Source organism: Glycine max, chromosome 18 (genome assembly GCF_000004515.6).
Source record: "Glycine max cultivar Williams 82 chromosome 18, Glycine_max_v4.0, whole genome shotgun sequence".
Classification (NCBI taxonomy): domain Eukaryota; kingdom Viridiplantae; phylum Streptophyta; class Magnoliopsida; order Fabales; family Fabaceae; genus Glycine; species Glycine max.
The window spans coordinates 1,650,853-1,667,285 of NC_038254.2; the positions used below are offsets into that span (position 1 = coordinate 1,650,853).

Here is a 16,433-nt window from a genome sequence, read left to right on the forward strand (position 1 = left end):
CCTTAAAAACTCAAATTAAGTCAAAAAAGTAGGCTTGACTACTATCATCAATTTGAACACTCATGACGTTGCAACATTTAAAACCCGCCTACTATTTCCATCTTACTCCACTTCTATTCCATCGCCCAATCAAAACCCAACACGTCATCAAATCAAAAAATATTCAAACTAGTACCGCCCGCACCCGATCGCAAGCTTCCCGGTACGGAATTCCTATATAAACCCCTCTTCCTTCCCATTTTAAGACACAACTCCAACAAGGCATTGTTTGGTTTGGTTTGGTTACTTGAAAATCTCGAATCGCTTAATTTTGATTTAGTTTTCCACCGCAACGCGGAACCTCTTTCTCGAACTGGCTAACTCTCAGGCAAGTGGCTCGGACGCTGATTCCAGCAACACGCGGCTGGTGGTTGCACTGTATGACGCCCTAAACTCCGGCGACTCCAACGCCGTCGTCAAGATCGTCGCCGCCGATCTCGAGTGGTGGTTCCATGGTCCGCCCTCTCACCAGTTTTTGATGCGCATGCTCACCGGCGACTCCGCCGCCGACAACTCCTTCCGATTCGTTCCGCAGTCCATCGCCGCCTTCGGCTCCACCGTCATCGTCGAGGGCTGCGACTCCGCCCGCAACATTGCCTGGGTCCACGCCTGGACCGTCACTGATGGGATGATCACTCAAATCAGAGAGTACTTCAACACCGCCCTCACCGTCACTCGCATCCACGATTCCGGCGAGATTGTTCCGGCCAGATCCGGCGCCGGCCGTTTGCCCTGCGTCTGGGAGAGCAGCGTCTCCGGTCGGGTCGGGAAATCCGTCCCCGGTTTGGTTCTCGCAATATAAAATATAAAATAAGTAATTAGGGAAGGACGAGGTCACGTGTTGCCGTTGCTATAATAATTAAATAAGGGACTTGTGCACGTGGCGGTGACTGGATCGATCGGTTTCAGGGAACATTGATACTTTGTGTTAGTATTGGAGGTTAGGGAGATGTGAGAGCTTTGTTGTTATTGGTGTGGTTTGTTTTGTTTGCTTGTGTGTTTTTCACCACTATGGGCGTATTCAGGTGGTTGTATCTTTCTTTTGTTATTTGGAGTGTTGATGATGATGCAATAAGAATATCTATGGACTATGCTTTTAAGAGTTGGGTTGTGATGATGCCAAATATTCTATTTCGTCTTTGTCTTCTCATTGTTCCAAGTTAATTAATTGGGTAATGTGATTTTTAAATCTAACTGCTCTTGGACACCCAGATGATCCAAGTCATCTCCTTCTCTTCTATATACTAAAAAAACATTTGCTTTCTCTAAAATGAGGATTTGTATTTTAGAGAACAAAAAAACTAAATTTGATGACAATTTCAATTATTAATTTCGTAATTGATAGTTATTATTATATTTTATCCTCTAAAATGTCATTTCCTCATTTTACATGAACCAAATCCAGAAAAATAAGGATTTTTTACTTGCATTAAATCCAAATATGGATATAAGATTATTACATAACTTTTTGGTACTAATTCCTCGCGGATCATGTGTCATTTTAGTTAGCATAATTCCGACATTTGGATATAAGGATTTATTTTATTTTATTTTCTATCTTCAATAATTTGTATAAAGTTTGAGAGAGACCATTTTGCACATATGTCTTTCTCTTTTTCTCTTTTTCTTTAATTTAAGGGAAAATAATCGATCCAAACAATTAAATTAAATAATAAGAATTATATAATTTTGGTAATTACAATAATTCTAAGTCACGAACAGAAAATGTTAGACTCATTTTTTTAACTTTTTGGAAGTGGTGGGGCTAAGATCCTTCAGGAAAATTCCAAAAGGGATGCAACTGAAAGAGGGATTAGCAAAATTCCTCTTCGATAATTTAAGAAAGTGAAAGATAAATTTGGTTCTACTATATGATGTGATGTTGCGCTTTACATATGCTCGTTGCTTGGTGCATACTTGATTGAAAAGACTCAATTTTAGGGCATAAACAATACAATACCCTTTTACATTACATCAAAACTTCTAATAAGTTGTTTCAATTCGTGCGTGTATTGTCTATTTATCAAATTGCCAACAACCCTAAATTATGATTTAATTGGTCTAAGAGATTATGTCAATGGTGTAATCGGAATTGAGGTAGAGATGCGCCTGGTATATTGTCTAACCAATAAACCAATTGAATTTGGCAACTTGAATCAAATTTCAAATATCATCTTTGTAAGCTCAGCTACTAAAAATAAGTAGAATGCATCTGTTTTTGTTTTGTCCTCTAATATTGGTCTGAAATATCTATTAATTTTGTTATTATTAATTAATTTTTGTTAAAAAATTTAATTGATTATTTTTGTTGAAATATTTCTTATTAATTATATTTTTTTATTTACAGAACTTAAATCTCTTGTTTAAAAAGAAGATTAAGATCCAACACCTTGTTTAAAGAGATTAAAAAATTTGATATCACTACCAATTGACTTTTTGGTAAATATGTAGGATGTATAATAATGATAATTAGAGTTTTTATGAAAAATCTTTTAGGGGCAAAAAATTATTTTTAAGAAATATATATACGACTTTTCTAGAATACGTGGAGGCACAGCTAACAGGAAGCTGGAGTAAGGTCCACCATGTCTTGGGCTAATACAACATAAACCTCTTCACTTCCTTTTAAATTGCAATAATCACATGCATCGCATCGTAACGCATGGTCTTGTTTTTTGTTAGATGATTGGTCACTTTCCCACGGTCGCGGTAGAATCAGCCACCACCATTTCTTTTTTCTTCTAGGACCCATTTGTCAGACCAGGATTCGTGGACTCAAGATATTCACTGTACTATGTGCATTCATTTTGCTACATGTTTAGGAACAAAAGAGAAGAGAATCTCTATGTTAAGTGCTAATTACACATAACCAGCCAGATAGGGGCATCCATTGATATCTTTGTTTTTCCCTCTCATATTGTCACGTTTTTATATATTCTTTTACATCTTAGGAAGGAACTATAAATTAAAAACACCCATGTGCGTGTCCCTTTTAAACTTAATAATTTAGGTGGATGCATGATCTGGAACTCAATTAAGTATAGCTTAATTTATAGTTTTATTTTGGAGCGTGCTAAATAAAATAATTAAACTCCATGCAGAGCAGGATTTTATTCCTTCGGGATAATTGTGTTTACTGATTAGTGTGCATGAACAAAAGCTGCGGCTCTTTGTTTTATACATTTGTTTGATACTTTGACTAGATAAAAGATTAAAAAAAAGTTACAGCAGAAAATAATAAATGTATCTGTGAATGGAATTATAATTATATTGTTTCAAAAAAGAAGCAAAGGGTCAAATTTTCCTATACAACACAACAATTTAACATCTATCTCCTTGCATCAGACACCAAACCACAAATCCGGCACTGGTTATTCATTGATCAATTCGAACTCAAACAAGAAGACACAAATAATTCACCGTCTCTTATGGATGACTTCGCAAATCCAAGACGTAACTTATTTATTGGAATTTGAGTTCAGACAGAAAGACACAAACAAATGGATTACAAGCCTCATTATTCCGTCAGGAAAAAAAATAGGTGGTTTTGTTTTTCTCTTTTCACTATGTCTAGTAGAGTCCACACCACATACTCACTAGTACAAAGATAACAAGATAAACAGTTGAACACCCGTACTATTTCAACGAAAAAAATAATAAACGATCCAAATTTAACAACTAATATTGTGGAGTTGTTAAATCATAGCTATAGGTCAATTTGCACAAGGAATGAGAGATCCATTAGAACCAATTAGTGTTTTCCACTAGTTTATGACATCTAGTTCTCATAGAACTTTAAACTAGTTGTAACTAATTTCACAAATCTAAAGATAAAGTTATTAAAGCTTAAATTTTAGACTTATTAATAAAAAAAATACCACATATATTGATAAAAAAAAAAGCCCAACATATACATCTTTCATTTTAAGTAGAGGAGTGCTTCCCCCAAAAACCCTAGAAACAATAACACCCTAGGAATCCTAGTAACAGAACACGACAACACGTACCCTTTAATTTTAAGGGGACTTCTCCCTCCTCCTTGGAGAGCTTCTACCTCCATTGGAAGACTTCTCTCCCATCTCAGGAGGTTTTCTTTTCCAACATCACGCTCCCCCTCAATCCACCACCTCTTTTCCTCATCTTTCTTTTTTCCTTTTTCAGTTGCTATTCTCATCTCTTCTCTAGCTTTATAATTTTTTTGTTTGTTTTTTTAACATTCCCATTATTTTTTATTCCTATCACATTTCTCCTTTACGATGGAGCTTGTTAGAGGCCTATATATTGCAGATGGATCTAACAGAATGAAAGATCGATAGAAAATATTAGAAAAAATGTCATTAACATTGAAAAAAAAACATTTCTTAAAAATTATTTTTAAGTCTCACTTTTGCTAGCTAACCTCGAGATCACAAATTATATATAACTTTTTTTTTATCGTGCTCTGTTGCAATTTCATCTCAAATTTATTTTGATAATTAATTTAATTTTTAATTATGATTTTTATTTGTCTATGAATATTGATATATCAATACGACTTTAAACATTAAACTAATTGCTCAAATAGTTTACACAAGTACTAATGAGGTCAAGGTTGAACAACTAACCTTGATCGAATTCTAGATTGCTCTAATGGTTCGTTTAGAAGGGATGAAAATGCATTTTCTATGGATTAAGATTTGGGATGTTTAGATGACGGTGCTGCTTTCAACACACCTGAAACATTGTGAATATATTTTTAAAAAAATCTCATTATATAGTTAATAAAAAATATTAACGTCATCATTTAAATAAACATTTAATAAAAGAATATGAAGAATTTGACATAAATATTTTCACTTGGTGCATGTTTGGTAACATGTGAGTTGAACTCGATACGATTTTTTAAAATGGTTTTTGTATTTATTTATTTTTAAAATATATTTTTTACCACCAATTCAAAAACACTATACTATCCAACAACACGTGCATTAACTAACATGGGATTTGTTAAGTTTGATATGTGATCTTGAGTTTTTGAGACCTCACTATTTAGTTATATTAAATATTTGAAAGAGGAAAAATAATTTGCAATCCATAATAATCTTACAAAAGTGAAGTAAAATTATTTTTTTATAAAAGATACATGTGACAATGTTCCAAAACACACTATTATAATTATTATTATCTAACTCATATGCATTGACAATTTGATTCAGTGGAGAGGAGAGAGAAGTTATCACGTTAAGTGGGGATTAGTTAATTAAGTGCACAAATACGTCACCTTCGTTTTCAATATGCCATTCTGCTTTTCCTCCCACGTTTTTTCAAGCCGTTCGATTTGTTTTCTGTAATTGTTTTCAACCAAGGAAGAGAATAAATCCAATAAAAGGACATACTGTCGGGGTAGTGATCGTTTGATGATGATATTGATAACATTGGCATCTTGGAGAATATCGCATAAACACAATTTTGATTTTCTCTTTATAGGAGTTTCCCTGAACTTTGATCATTATACGTATTCACATAACAGAATCCATTTTTTTTTTAAAAAAAAAAGGATCCATATTTCATTTCCTCTTAATTATTTGCTTCCTTTTCCCATGTAGGTGACTAGGTGGTGTTTTGGCCAGGGTCCCAGACTTGCTAAATTGCACAGTTAAGGAATATTTTCATCATTGGATTCCACTAACAAACCCTGAAGAGTCTTATCAATATGAATTATTTACTATGCCACCATATATGATATATGTTAAACACTAATTAGTGATCTGATGCTAATTGTGAAGTGCTGAGAAATTTTAAGCTACGAAAGCGATCGTATGAAAGATAAGTGGTTTTCAGCATAAAAATTAAAACATATTATAAAAAAATAATAACACATGAATCATTCCTTAATTTAAATATTTTATCGACAATTCTTATTTTTTTATTTTTTTCTCACATCATAAATTTCATTATATTTATATTTTTTTTCTCTCTTTCTAAACGTAGGAATTAAGATAATATATGCTATGTATATCAAACACTTTCGATTATAAAGAAAAATATTTGAGATATTTAGAAAAGTTTGTACAATGATTTAGAATGGGAGAACTACTTCACCGAATTCTGTGGTAAAGAAGGGTGACCTCAGTTTTTTCTTTGCTTATTTCTTCAGTTAATTATTACTACTGTTATTATTGCATGTACACCCAATAAGTACTTAAATTAAAGAGGCAAAAAATAAAGAAAATCTAATTTTATTAATGTAATATTTTTATTTTTAATTTTTAGAAGGTTACAGGACACATCAGTTAAAAGAGTGGATGTCATGATTTTTAGAACAAAAAAAGAGAAAAGAGGAAAACCTTAAATAACATTGAAAACACTCATTAAAAAAGACTTGAGACTTTGAAAATAATTCTTAAACCTTAATTTTTAACTGTGTTAAATGATGTCATGTGATTTATATAATTGATTTCACTTAATAATAAGACTTTTGCTGTTATTGTTGTTTATTTATTTTGTTTATTTTAACTTGCACAGTTGGTGCGTAGAATAAAAAAGAAATTAATCGTTATAACTATAGCTATCAATACAAGTAGATCAAGCTACAAGAAGTTTTTATCATAGAATTGAATTAGTTACTAGTTGGGTGTGTTTGGTTCACGCATTAATAACATAGTTTTCATATCTGGATATATGGAAGTGATCTCTTATAGCTTTTTGCATCTTTTATTCAATGAATATGATCAATCACTGCACAATGCATTTCCGAACACTTGGTTAGTGGTTGGAGGAATCTAGTCTCCGAAATTGTCCATGACTTTAATTTAAATTAGGTGTTACGTTGTTATCATTTATCAAGCACCCGTTCCCGTCACTTCTGGTTAAAATCCATTAGCCTTTGCTGCTAAAAAAACTTAGAATTTATCTTAGTGGGGAACATTTTGATACAACCTAAAGTAAGCATTCAAGTTTTGAAGACAGTAAGCAACTTAAATTTTATGGCTCTCTTTACTAATGACGCCATTAGTTAACCACACGACTCAAAATTTAAGTTATTTGATATTTACGTTTAATAACATAACACTACCTCATCCCAATAGCCAAATATGTATATATATATATATATATAAAATTGAGAGAAATTTTACTATTTTCACGTCTTGGTCAGTTCCATTCTTGTAGAAAGTCATTTCCTTTGTTTTTTCTGCGGCTTCCACATCACTGTCGACATTTTTCCACGACCTTTACTTTTTTTTCTCTAGCTTATGAGATAAGATAAGAGGCAGCCTATTCATATCACATTATCATATACCACCACTGATATATGAATTTTTAAGCCTGTGTTGCGTCCTTATCATAAATTTACATATAACCCTACGTGTGTTATCTATATTAGAAACTGAAATATGTTATTAACATTAATATACACCACTGCATAGGATAAGTACTACTTTCGACTTTCAAAGATTAAGAAAAATGAGGTGTCCATATCAAAACAGTGGGATAAAATTATATATTAAGACTAATTCAAAATGAATTTAAATCGGGCTTAGTTTTCACATGCTTAAATATTTCCATTTCTATATCTTAGACTTCCAATTCCAATGTTGAATTGTGGAAGTAAATTAGCATATATAGGAACTATTTTAAGGGATGAAGGCGAGCATACTACTCCTAATAATAAAGGTATCTGAATGAACTCAAATGAAGAATAAGAGATAACTTGTAAAAAAAAACTATTAGAATTGAGAGAATATTATTTTATCAATAAATATAAAGTATTTTTTATTATTTATATATTTTCTATAACTACCATAACAGAAAACTAATTACTTCTAACTCATTATAACAAACTTAGTTTAGTTAGGTATCACTAACTCAAATTACACTCGGATGGGTAATACCTCAAGACATCAATTGGCGTAATGTCATAGTCATAGTCATATAATTCTCAGATCTTGAGAACAATACAAGCAAGATTCTGAAATGACATCGGATCGGTATCTTATTCCATGGCTAGCCTTTTTAATTGGTTAAACTGAAGAAGAAAAAAATAGCACAAGAAATAAAGAGAGAGATGGAATCAGATCGCGTATATGCTCATTGCTGTAAGAGAATAAAATTCATAAACGTGCTAGTTTTTAAGAATATTCGTAGATCAGTTGGAATGTGACAATCGTGGTTGCTGAAAGTTTTGGAATAATGGTCTAAAATGGCCAATTTTATGGCAGAGCTAAGATGCTTTAGTCTACCGGGGTGTCAAGACAATCTAGTACTTCAGTTGGTTGATTAAGCCTGTGTAAATTATTATAAAATTTGTAATATTATCTTTAATTCTTATGAAAAAAAAATAAGAATATATTGGGAGTGGATTAACACATCATTCAGCTTATTTTTTTAAATGAAATTAGATAAAGATACATTTTTTAAGAAAATTAGGTAATTTAAATAATATCATCTATAAAAGTACTTGCCTTTTTTTATGTATTCATGTATCTTACTTATTTGATGAATGATGATAAATGTTAAATTAATATTTTCTCTTTGTTAATTCAAGAAATATTAAAACATTGAGATATATAAAAATCATTACTATTAAAATATTATTTTTATTAATTAAATATCTTTATATTTAAAATTTTAAACGTATGCAATTCTTATGTTTTATCATCAAAATCTTTTCTAAAGTTAAATCAATCTTTTCTGCGTATTTTTATTTATATTTAAGATACCTTATATTTAAAAGTACGTATTACTCATGCATAAAATACTTTCTACTTTTTTTAAATAAAATACTTTTTATTTTTTATAATTTTTTTATATCTATAATAATAGTCTAAAGTATTCATTAATTTTATTGATAACTAATTCTTACTGTAGAATCTGATCAATCATCTTTAGTGTCTTTCAAATTACATTTAATTTATTCGTAAGACTAAAACATGAGATTTTGTTTAATTAGATCAAACTCAATACCACTTGAATAAATTACTTGTTAGTATTACTTTTCATATTATGTTCGCAAGCTAAAAATTATAGCATTAGTTGAATTTCATCTAGCCATTTACAAACTTTATTCAATGGGCCAATTTCTATGAAAAAAAATATTTTATCCTCTAAATGTTGTATATATTTTGGAATTTGAGAGAAACAAAAAAAAAGAGAAAGATTGTGAATGTGATAGATGATATAATAAAAATATAAAAAAAAAATAGAAAATGATATAAAATAGATGTAAATTTTAGGGTGCCCAAAATAATTGAATCTATGTGTAGTAATAATAATGGAAAAATAATATAAAAATATTATAAAAAGTGCAACAATTTCTTAACTATAGTCTATAGGTTACTTAAAGTAGGGTTGTTAAAATGAGTAGATCCGTTTAACTGAGTCAGCTAATTAAAATGTGTTGATTGAATTTGAAAATTTTGAACTCAATTTAATTTTGATTTTACTTTATTCACTCCAAAGATTTGTTTGAACGTAAAGTTGTAATGAGACTAGTTCGTTAGTCCATTTTCTTCTTAAGCAAATATATATCACCCATTCATTAAATTGAGCTAGGTTTTGAATTAAATTTTACAAAATTTGAAATAGTCAAATTTGTCAATCCAACTTGATTAGAAATTCTCATTTAATGAATGAGGGGAACTAGCCTGAATTGCTACTTGCTATATACCTGAAGTCTTACTTTCATTGTCATATTATAATTATGGAGTGAGAAACAAATTATTTTAAAACAATCATTAATTTAATGTTTTAATGTAATATTAATTATTTTTTATTTATATCTCTTATAATATTAATAATAAACATCAAAATTTATAAATAAATTAATAATAATATAAGATTAATTTTATAAAATTATTATTTTTTAATTTGTATAAAATAACTTAAGATTAGTATTATTTTAAAAGGGATGGAGTATGATATGCAATATAAAGCAATAAAATCATATATATCTGCCATGTCAGCATGTATAATGACATCTAAATTAAAATGGCTGGTGGATAAGATTTTTTGAACTTCGCTTCTTATCTCTCAACAACTGGAGGCTATTATGTCCACTTTCTACGACATCAAACACATGTTAGGTGCATTTGGTTGCAATTTGCAATCTATAGGATTAGGAGGGTGTTTGGTATGTAGCTTACAAGACTATTTGCTTTGAATTTTCAAGTGACCGTATCCAGAGTTTTTGCTAATATCTCATCAGATATTAGACATTTAGTTTTCATTAGTATCTATCTCCGCGCAATGCAAGAGACTTGACGTTAAGAATTTATGAGAACCACAGGTGGAACTGCATTAGCATCCTTCAATTTTCACGAAAATGATATCTATTACTCAAACTAAAGTGGCATTTTAAGCTGGAATTTTAAGAATCATAAATTTTTTGAGCTTTGTTTGTGTGGAGTAAAGACTCAAATGAGAATACTTATTTTATCTCACTTATTTAAGTAGAAAGAGGTCAATTAAGGAAAAAAAAAACTCATTTGAAAGGAAAAAAATAATTACAAATTATTGAGAGAGAAATGAGAGAGAAAATCATTGTGATTTTCGTACACTCACCGATTTTTAGATTACAACTGCGGATTCTTTGGATTAGGTTGATTGTTAGACAGCAGGTTCTACATATATAATACTTCAAATTGTTTGATGAGATCGTTAAAAAGATATTTGAAGAGAGAGATAAATGTTTTTCATTTTCTGTTTTATATTTTGGGATTTCATCTTCTTGTCTCTATTGTATCAATTGGGGGTCTGTTTTGATTTGGCTGTTTGTAGCACGTTTCGATGCACTTGTTGAAGACTTTCTTGTAACTTTATTGATTATAGTGAAATTATTTCTTTGGTATAAATGATCCGTGATTTTTACCCTTGCATTAAGGGATTTTTCACTTTAAACAAATTGTGTCTCTTGTGCGCTTTTAATTTCTATTTTGCTCTCTTTATATTTTAGCCTGCTCCCCAAGTTTGGACCAATTTATTTCTGCTGCCTATATTACTTTGTTATTGTGTTGGTATATTTTCTTCATCAAAAAATATCCATTTGTGCTTTAAATTTTGGGTAGTTTTGTTTCTTGCTCCACAAATTTTTGCAGTTTTAGTGGAAAGGCCCAACCAATATTCTCAACATTTTGGGCCTTCCTCGAACAAGGACCCGTAAGAATAGAAGTTTCTAAAATGGACTTGTAATTGGTGTCACCCATGACAATGAGAAATAAAAGGGATTGCTATTGGTCCCAACAAAATTTAAATTTACCCTTACCCACAATGTACAACGAAATCATGTTTTTATTGTATCAAAGGATGCAAAAACTGTTGTTCAACAAAATTTATAATATATAACAAAATCTTGATTTCACTATGTAATTTATATAACACAATCCGTGGTGTTGTAATTTTTGTTGCACACGATTTTGTTGTGTTACATAAATTACTATACAACTAAATCGTAATTCCATTGTATTACCTGAGGTGCAAATTTGTGTTACAACATAATTGTAATTTTATTGTACGATAAAAACTATAACACAACGGAGTCACAATTCAATTGTGTTATACAAAAACACAAAAAAAAAATTAAATTATAATTTTTTATGTTAACAAAAATGGAAAAAAATACATCCAACAACATGAATGCAAAGACTGCAGAGAAGGGAGAGAGGAAAAAAAAAGAAAATGAATGAAGAAAGGGAAAGAAAAAATGATATAAGGAATGAACAATAGGAAAAGAAAAAAGAGTGATGAGTTGGGAAAGGGTGGGGTGAAAATACTCAAAAGGTATTTTGGTTTTTATTTTTAACTTATAGTAGGGATCAATAGTATCACCTTGAAGTAAATAATTCCTTTTATAGTCAAATAAGCCCAACAAATGACCTATAAGAGGGAATGGAAAAAGCTAGCTTGATGATGTTGCTACTTGCTAATGACTTGTTCAACTGTAATCTCCCCTCGAAAAAAAAGGCCTCATGACTCATGAGCCATTGACAACTCATAAAGTAATAATAATTATTATGAATTAAGTAATATATTAAACAAAGAGGTATCACAAAATTCTCCTTTAAGTGATAAAGTTGTATTCAAAATATAAGGTGTTTGTTTTACGGTATATTTTGCATTCTCATGAATTATGTTCACAAAATCTTTTATATCTAAGAATATTATTCTCGTAGATATGTTTGGTTAATGTTTAGTAATTTTAGGGGAAAAAATAATTTATTTATTTATTTAAAATTAAAAAAAAAACTGGTGTAGTGCTGGATATTGGAAAAATGCGGTAAATGAGGGGTGAATGAAATCAGCTTAAGATTGTTGGGATGAGCCCCTTTAGTATTCAAGCTGGACGGAAAAAATATTGATCCAAATGAAATCGGATTCATTTTGGTCCAATATTTTTTGAATGGGTTCTGACTGAACTTTAAAAATAACAACACTTATATAAAATATGTACTGATGCAATTCAATTCAGTCCATTTTATCAACTCAACCCTTTACTATGAGAATAGGAATATGCATCCTATAATTTAGTCCACCCAGATCAAACTTGTGAATCTTTGAAAAAAAGAAAAGAAAATTTTAAATGTGATTTGTTCTGGATTATAAAGTAGTCTCGTAGCAAATCCAACTATCTGAAGCTTAAGCTTATAAAAATATTTCAAATTTTATTATTGAATCAAATATACTATCTATAGTGGTTAACAAAAATATGAATATGCATTGATTTTTCTAGAGAGGGTGCTGGGGTCCAAACTCGAAGCGTATTTTTGTAAGAGGAAGAAAAATGTCAAATATATAATATTGAAATATTTTCACTAAAATTATCGCACATCATTTTTACAATTATTTTATTGTATTACATCATTTATTGTTTATTTATTTTCATGTACATATTTCTTAACCTTTTTGCATTTATAAATTTTTTAAAAAATTATAAAAGTTAATCACATTGTTTGAATTAACTCAATTTTTATTTATGAAATAGTTACTTAATTTTAGTAATTTTGATTAGTGATTATTTGAATCATCATTCAATAAATGAATACATATTTAAGTGTAATAATTTTCATTAGTTATTTTTATGTATGATATTTATGGTATTTAAATTTAAAATATTATTTATTTTACCTATTTTTTTTATAAGCCAATATGTTTTATTAATATTTATTTACCTTTTAAGTAGCACAACATTTTTATAAAGCAAATATTTAGATGAATCAAGAATAAAAAATAAAATTAATTTTTATACATTATTAATATAAAAATATTACAATATCAATTAATAAAAAGTATAATAAATATAACCCTTAAAGTGATTATTACGGAAACAACAAATTATCACTTTTATATATCTATTTTATTTCTATAATTATATTCATAAGTTACTACATATTATTTTATCCTCCTTACAACTACTTTCACAAATCATCCACTAATTTTATTTGAAAAAACAAAACATGGAAAAAAGTTAGACACAAAAGGCTTGTTTCCCTAGTAATTTATATAAGAGAATAATAGTGTAATTAACCTGTGTGACTGCATACACCTTTTACTTATTAAAATTGGTTGGTATGCAATCTCTGTCTATGCCATTTCAATTTCGATCTAACCCTTGTGTTGTATCAATTCCTCTTACCACAGTTAGCATAAGTAACATACTCACCTTTATTCCAAGCTCTAACCATTTCGACTTGTTGCTAACTAGATTGAGGATAGTGATCTTTGTCTTCGCCAACAACATCGTCCACTTGAACAAAAAATCAAAAAGACCCTGAAATATCTGAACTTTTAAAAGCCGCACTTTTTATTTGTTGTGTGTGAGATTTTGATTTGATGGGAAAATATCTTGAATCTGCGGCGAGGCTGGCGGAGCTATCGCGGATTGTGTCATCTGCTGCGAAGCCCAACAGGCCAAAGAGAGCGCTACCCAGATCGCCCAACCGTGTGGCGACTCCTCGAAGTGCGAACCCATTTGGTGTTAAGGTCGAACCTGCGAAAAAGATGGAACCTTTGGAAGAAGAACAACAATGTCGGACACCCCTCGCCAAGGTTGTCTCAGATTGCTCCAAGCGCTGGTTCCAGGACACCCTCAAGGAGGCTAAGGCTGGGGACACTACCATGCAGGTTTTGGTTGGTCAAATGTATTACTCTGGATATGGTGTTGCGAGGGATCCCCAAAAGGTCTTTTCTTTCTTCTTATTTTTATCATTCTATGTGCAATGTAATAATTGATTGTACACCCCTTGTAAAGGGTATGGTCATAGACTCATATATATTAGTGCTTGATTCTTTTAAGTTATCCCTCATTTGATGCCAAAATTATGTGATTTTGTTCCCTCCTTGGAATTGGAACTGAGATAGAGTGCAGGGAAGTTGGGCATTTTACTTGCTGTTAGATTTTAAATCCCTTTTCTTGTGTTATAATTTTTATCAGATTGTTGTTTTTTGATTTAGAAGCTCTCTCATATTAGCTTCTCCAAAAGCTGGTTTTTAAGTCAATTTTAGCTTATCAGATTGTTGTTTTTCCTTTTATTTTCTTCTCCTATAAGTGTTCATGGAGAAGTTTATCCAAATATGCCTTTAAATTGCTTTGGTGGAAGGGGCTGTTAGGGCTTCTAAATCTTGCTCAATTGTCAATCAAGACCCCTCACTGCAGTTAATTTGAATTGTGTAATTGGTATGCTATTAGCTGCTTCTCAACTTGAGGTTACTGACTATACTGTGACAAACTTTGTTTATAGGGGCATGCTTGGATTAGTAAAGCATCAAGGAACCGAAATTCAGTTTGGAAATTGTGCGGTAAACGGCCAGGTAAGCTCTACCTTTTGTTGGACTAGTGAATTGTGGTTTTATGTGTCCTGATTGATCTCTATTTTGTGACATTCAGGTTACAGAGCAAGTGATTCTGATTCATGTGAACTGGAGGAAAAAGATAAATATTTTCCTTAATTTGCAAGTATAACTCTTTATTTTTTTTTCTTCTAAAAAGATTGAATTTCTATTTCAATTCTATGGTATAGTATATGTGAACTTATTGTCACTGATACTGGTGGTTATTTATTGTAACATCCAAAACATAAGTCAAATTTTGTTAACTGACAGTTGCTCTACAATGGTGTCTCTATTTTTGAATTAGATGTTGTGTTCATTTTCATGAAGATGTTATAATATACTAGTAATAACTTAAAACAACAAGTGTATAGCTTATTTCTTATGCCTATGTAAGCATTGTGTTCTGTCCTTTTTTCCCCCTCCAAATTGATATGCTCCTAGTATTGACCACTCCGCATCTAGGACTTAAAGAGAAACTCTTGCGCTTAGACTTTCATCCATACTCCTCAATTCCATGGGAGATCATAGCTGTAAATGTTATCTTCTGATGGTCTGATACCAAAAAGCATCTAGTTTACTTTTGCCTTGCTGCAATTAGTATGATAAGCTGCCTGAAACTAATTGTGTTTGATTCAGTTCTCATTTTGAAGAAATAATGCACTGACTAGCAGTCTAGCAGTATTGTTATCTAGGATTCTAGGTGTATTCAGTATGATATGCCGCTATAGTATGAAGACTTAAAAGGTCAGGCTGCTGGGCACTGACATCTATTTTGGGTATCTCATGTCAAAATCAATTAATACTTAGGATGCATTTGGAAGAACTTACTTATTTACAACTTATTTGGAATTACCTCATGATATAAGCTCTTGTGTAAATGTTTCTGAAAGCTTATAAAATTAGTTTATGATCAGTTCATAAGTTATTTTTAGCTCATTAATTTCAGTAAGCTCTGGATAGCTTATGAAAATAGCTTACAACTTATATTAAAACAGTTTAACATTATTTTCTCTTCACTTATAGAAATAACTTGTACATAAGTGCATGTATGATAAACACTCGATTAGTAAGTGCTTAATTAAGATTTTTAACCAAACAAGCCCTTATGTAGTGTTTTTGGGTGTTGTTGCTGCAATCAGTATAATAAGCTGGCAAGTACAATTGATATTTGTTTGTATTCAGTGTTATATGTCTTGTGCCTTTGAGTCAATTAATAGGATCACACTGTGTATTTAGTTAACCTGATAAGTAAAGACTGATTACTGAATTAATTGCATTTGCAGCATTGCGAGCCCAAACTGATATTTGCCTCATGAAATATGAAAGATGTTGATTACTAATATTCCACTATAACATATAATTGCTTGTGATAACAAATGGATAATCACTTTTTGGTTTTGGTTTTACAAATAGAAAGCTTGCATGCTATCATGTTTGTTGACGATCAGGACCTACTAATGGGAATTTAGAGAAGACTAGGGTGTGGTGGCCTTTTACGTTGTGCTATATTGTCTTTTCTCATGCTATTACTTCTCAACACTGGGTAGAATTCCTCCAATTTGCTTTTTTATCTCTTATAAAGTAAATGGCGA

At 30.7% G+C, this 16,433-nt stretch overlaps 2 protein-coding genes across 2 annotated transcripts; both read left to right on the top strand.

The window, feature by feature from the left end:
* The first annotated feature begins 256 nt into the window (after positions 1-256).
* WI12 (wound-inducible protein 12) lies at positions 257-1,143 on the top strand. Its single transcript, NM_001353941.1, has one exon. The coding sequence runs from the start codon at positions 518-520 to the stop codon at positions 839-841; it is 324 nt and encodes a 107-aa protein (NP_001340870.1). The 5' UTR covers positions 257-517; the 3' UTR covers positions 842-1,143.
* Positions 1,144-13,538: 12,395 nt separating this feature from the next.
* On the top strand, positions 13,539-15,119 carry LOC100779520 (uncharacterized). Its single transcript, XM_003552134.5, has 3 exons — positions 13,539-14,190; positions 14,751-14,820; positions 14,897-15,119. Exons 1-3 carry the CDS (start codon positions 13,843-13,845, stop codon positions 14,956-14,958), a joined length of 480 nt encoding a protein of 159 aa, XP_003552182.1. The 5' UTR covers positions 13,539-13,842; the 3' UTR covers positions 14,959-15,119.
* The last annotated feature ends 1,314 nt before the right edge of the window (positions 15,120-16,433 follow it).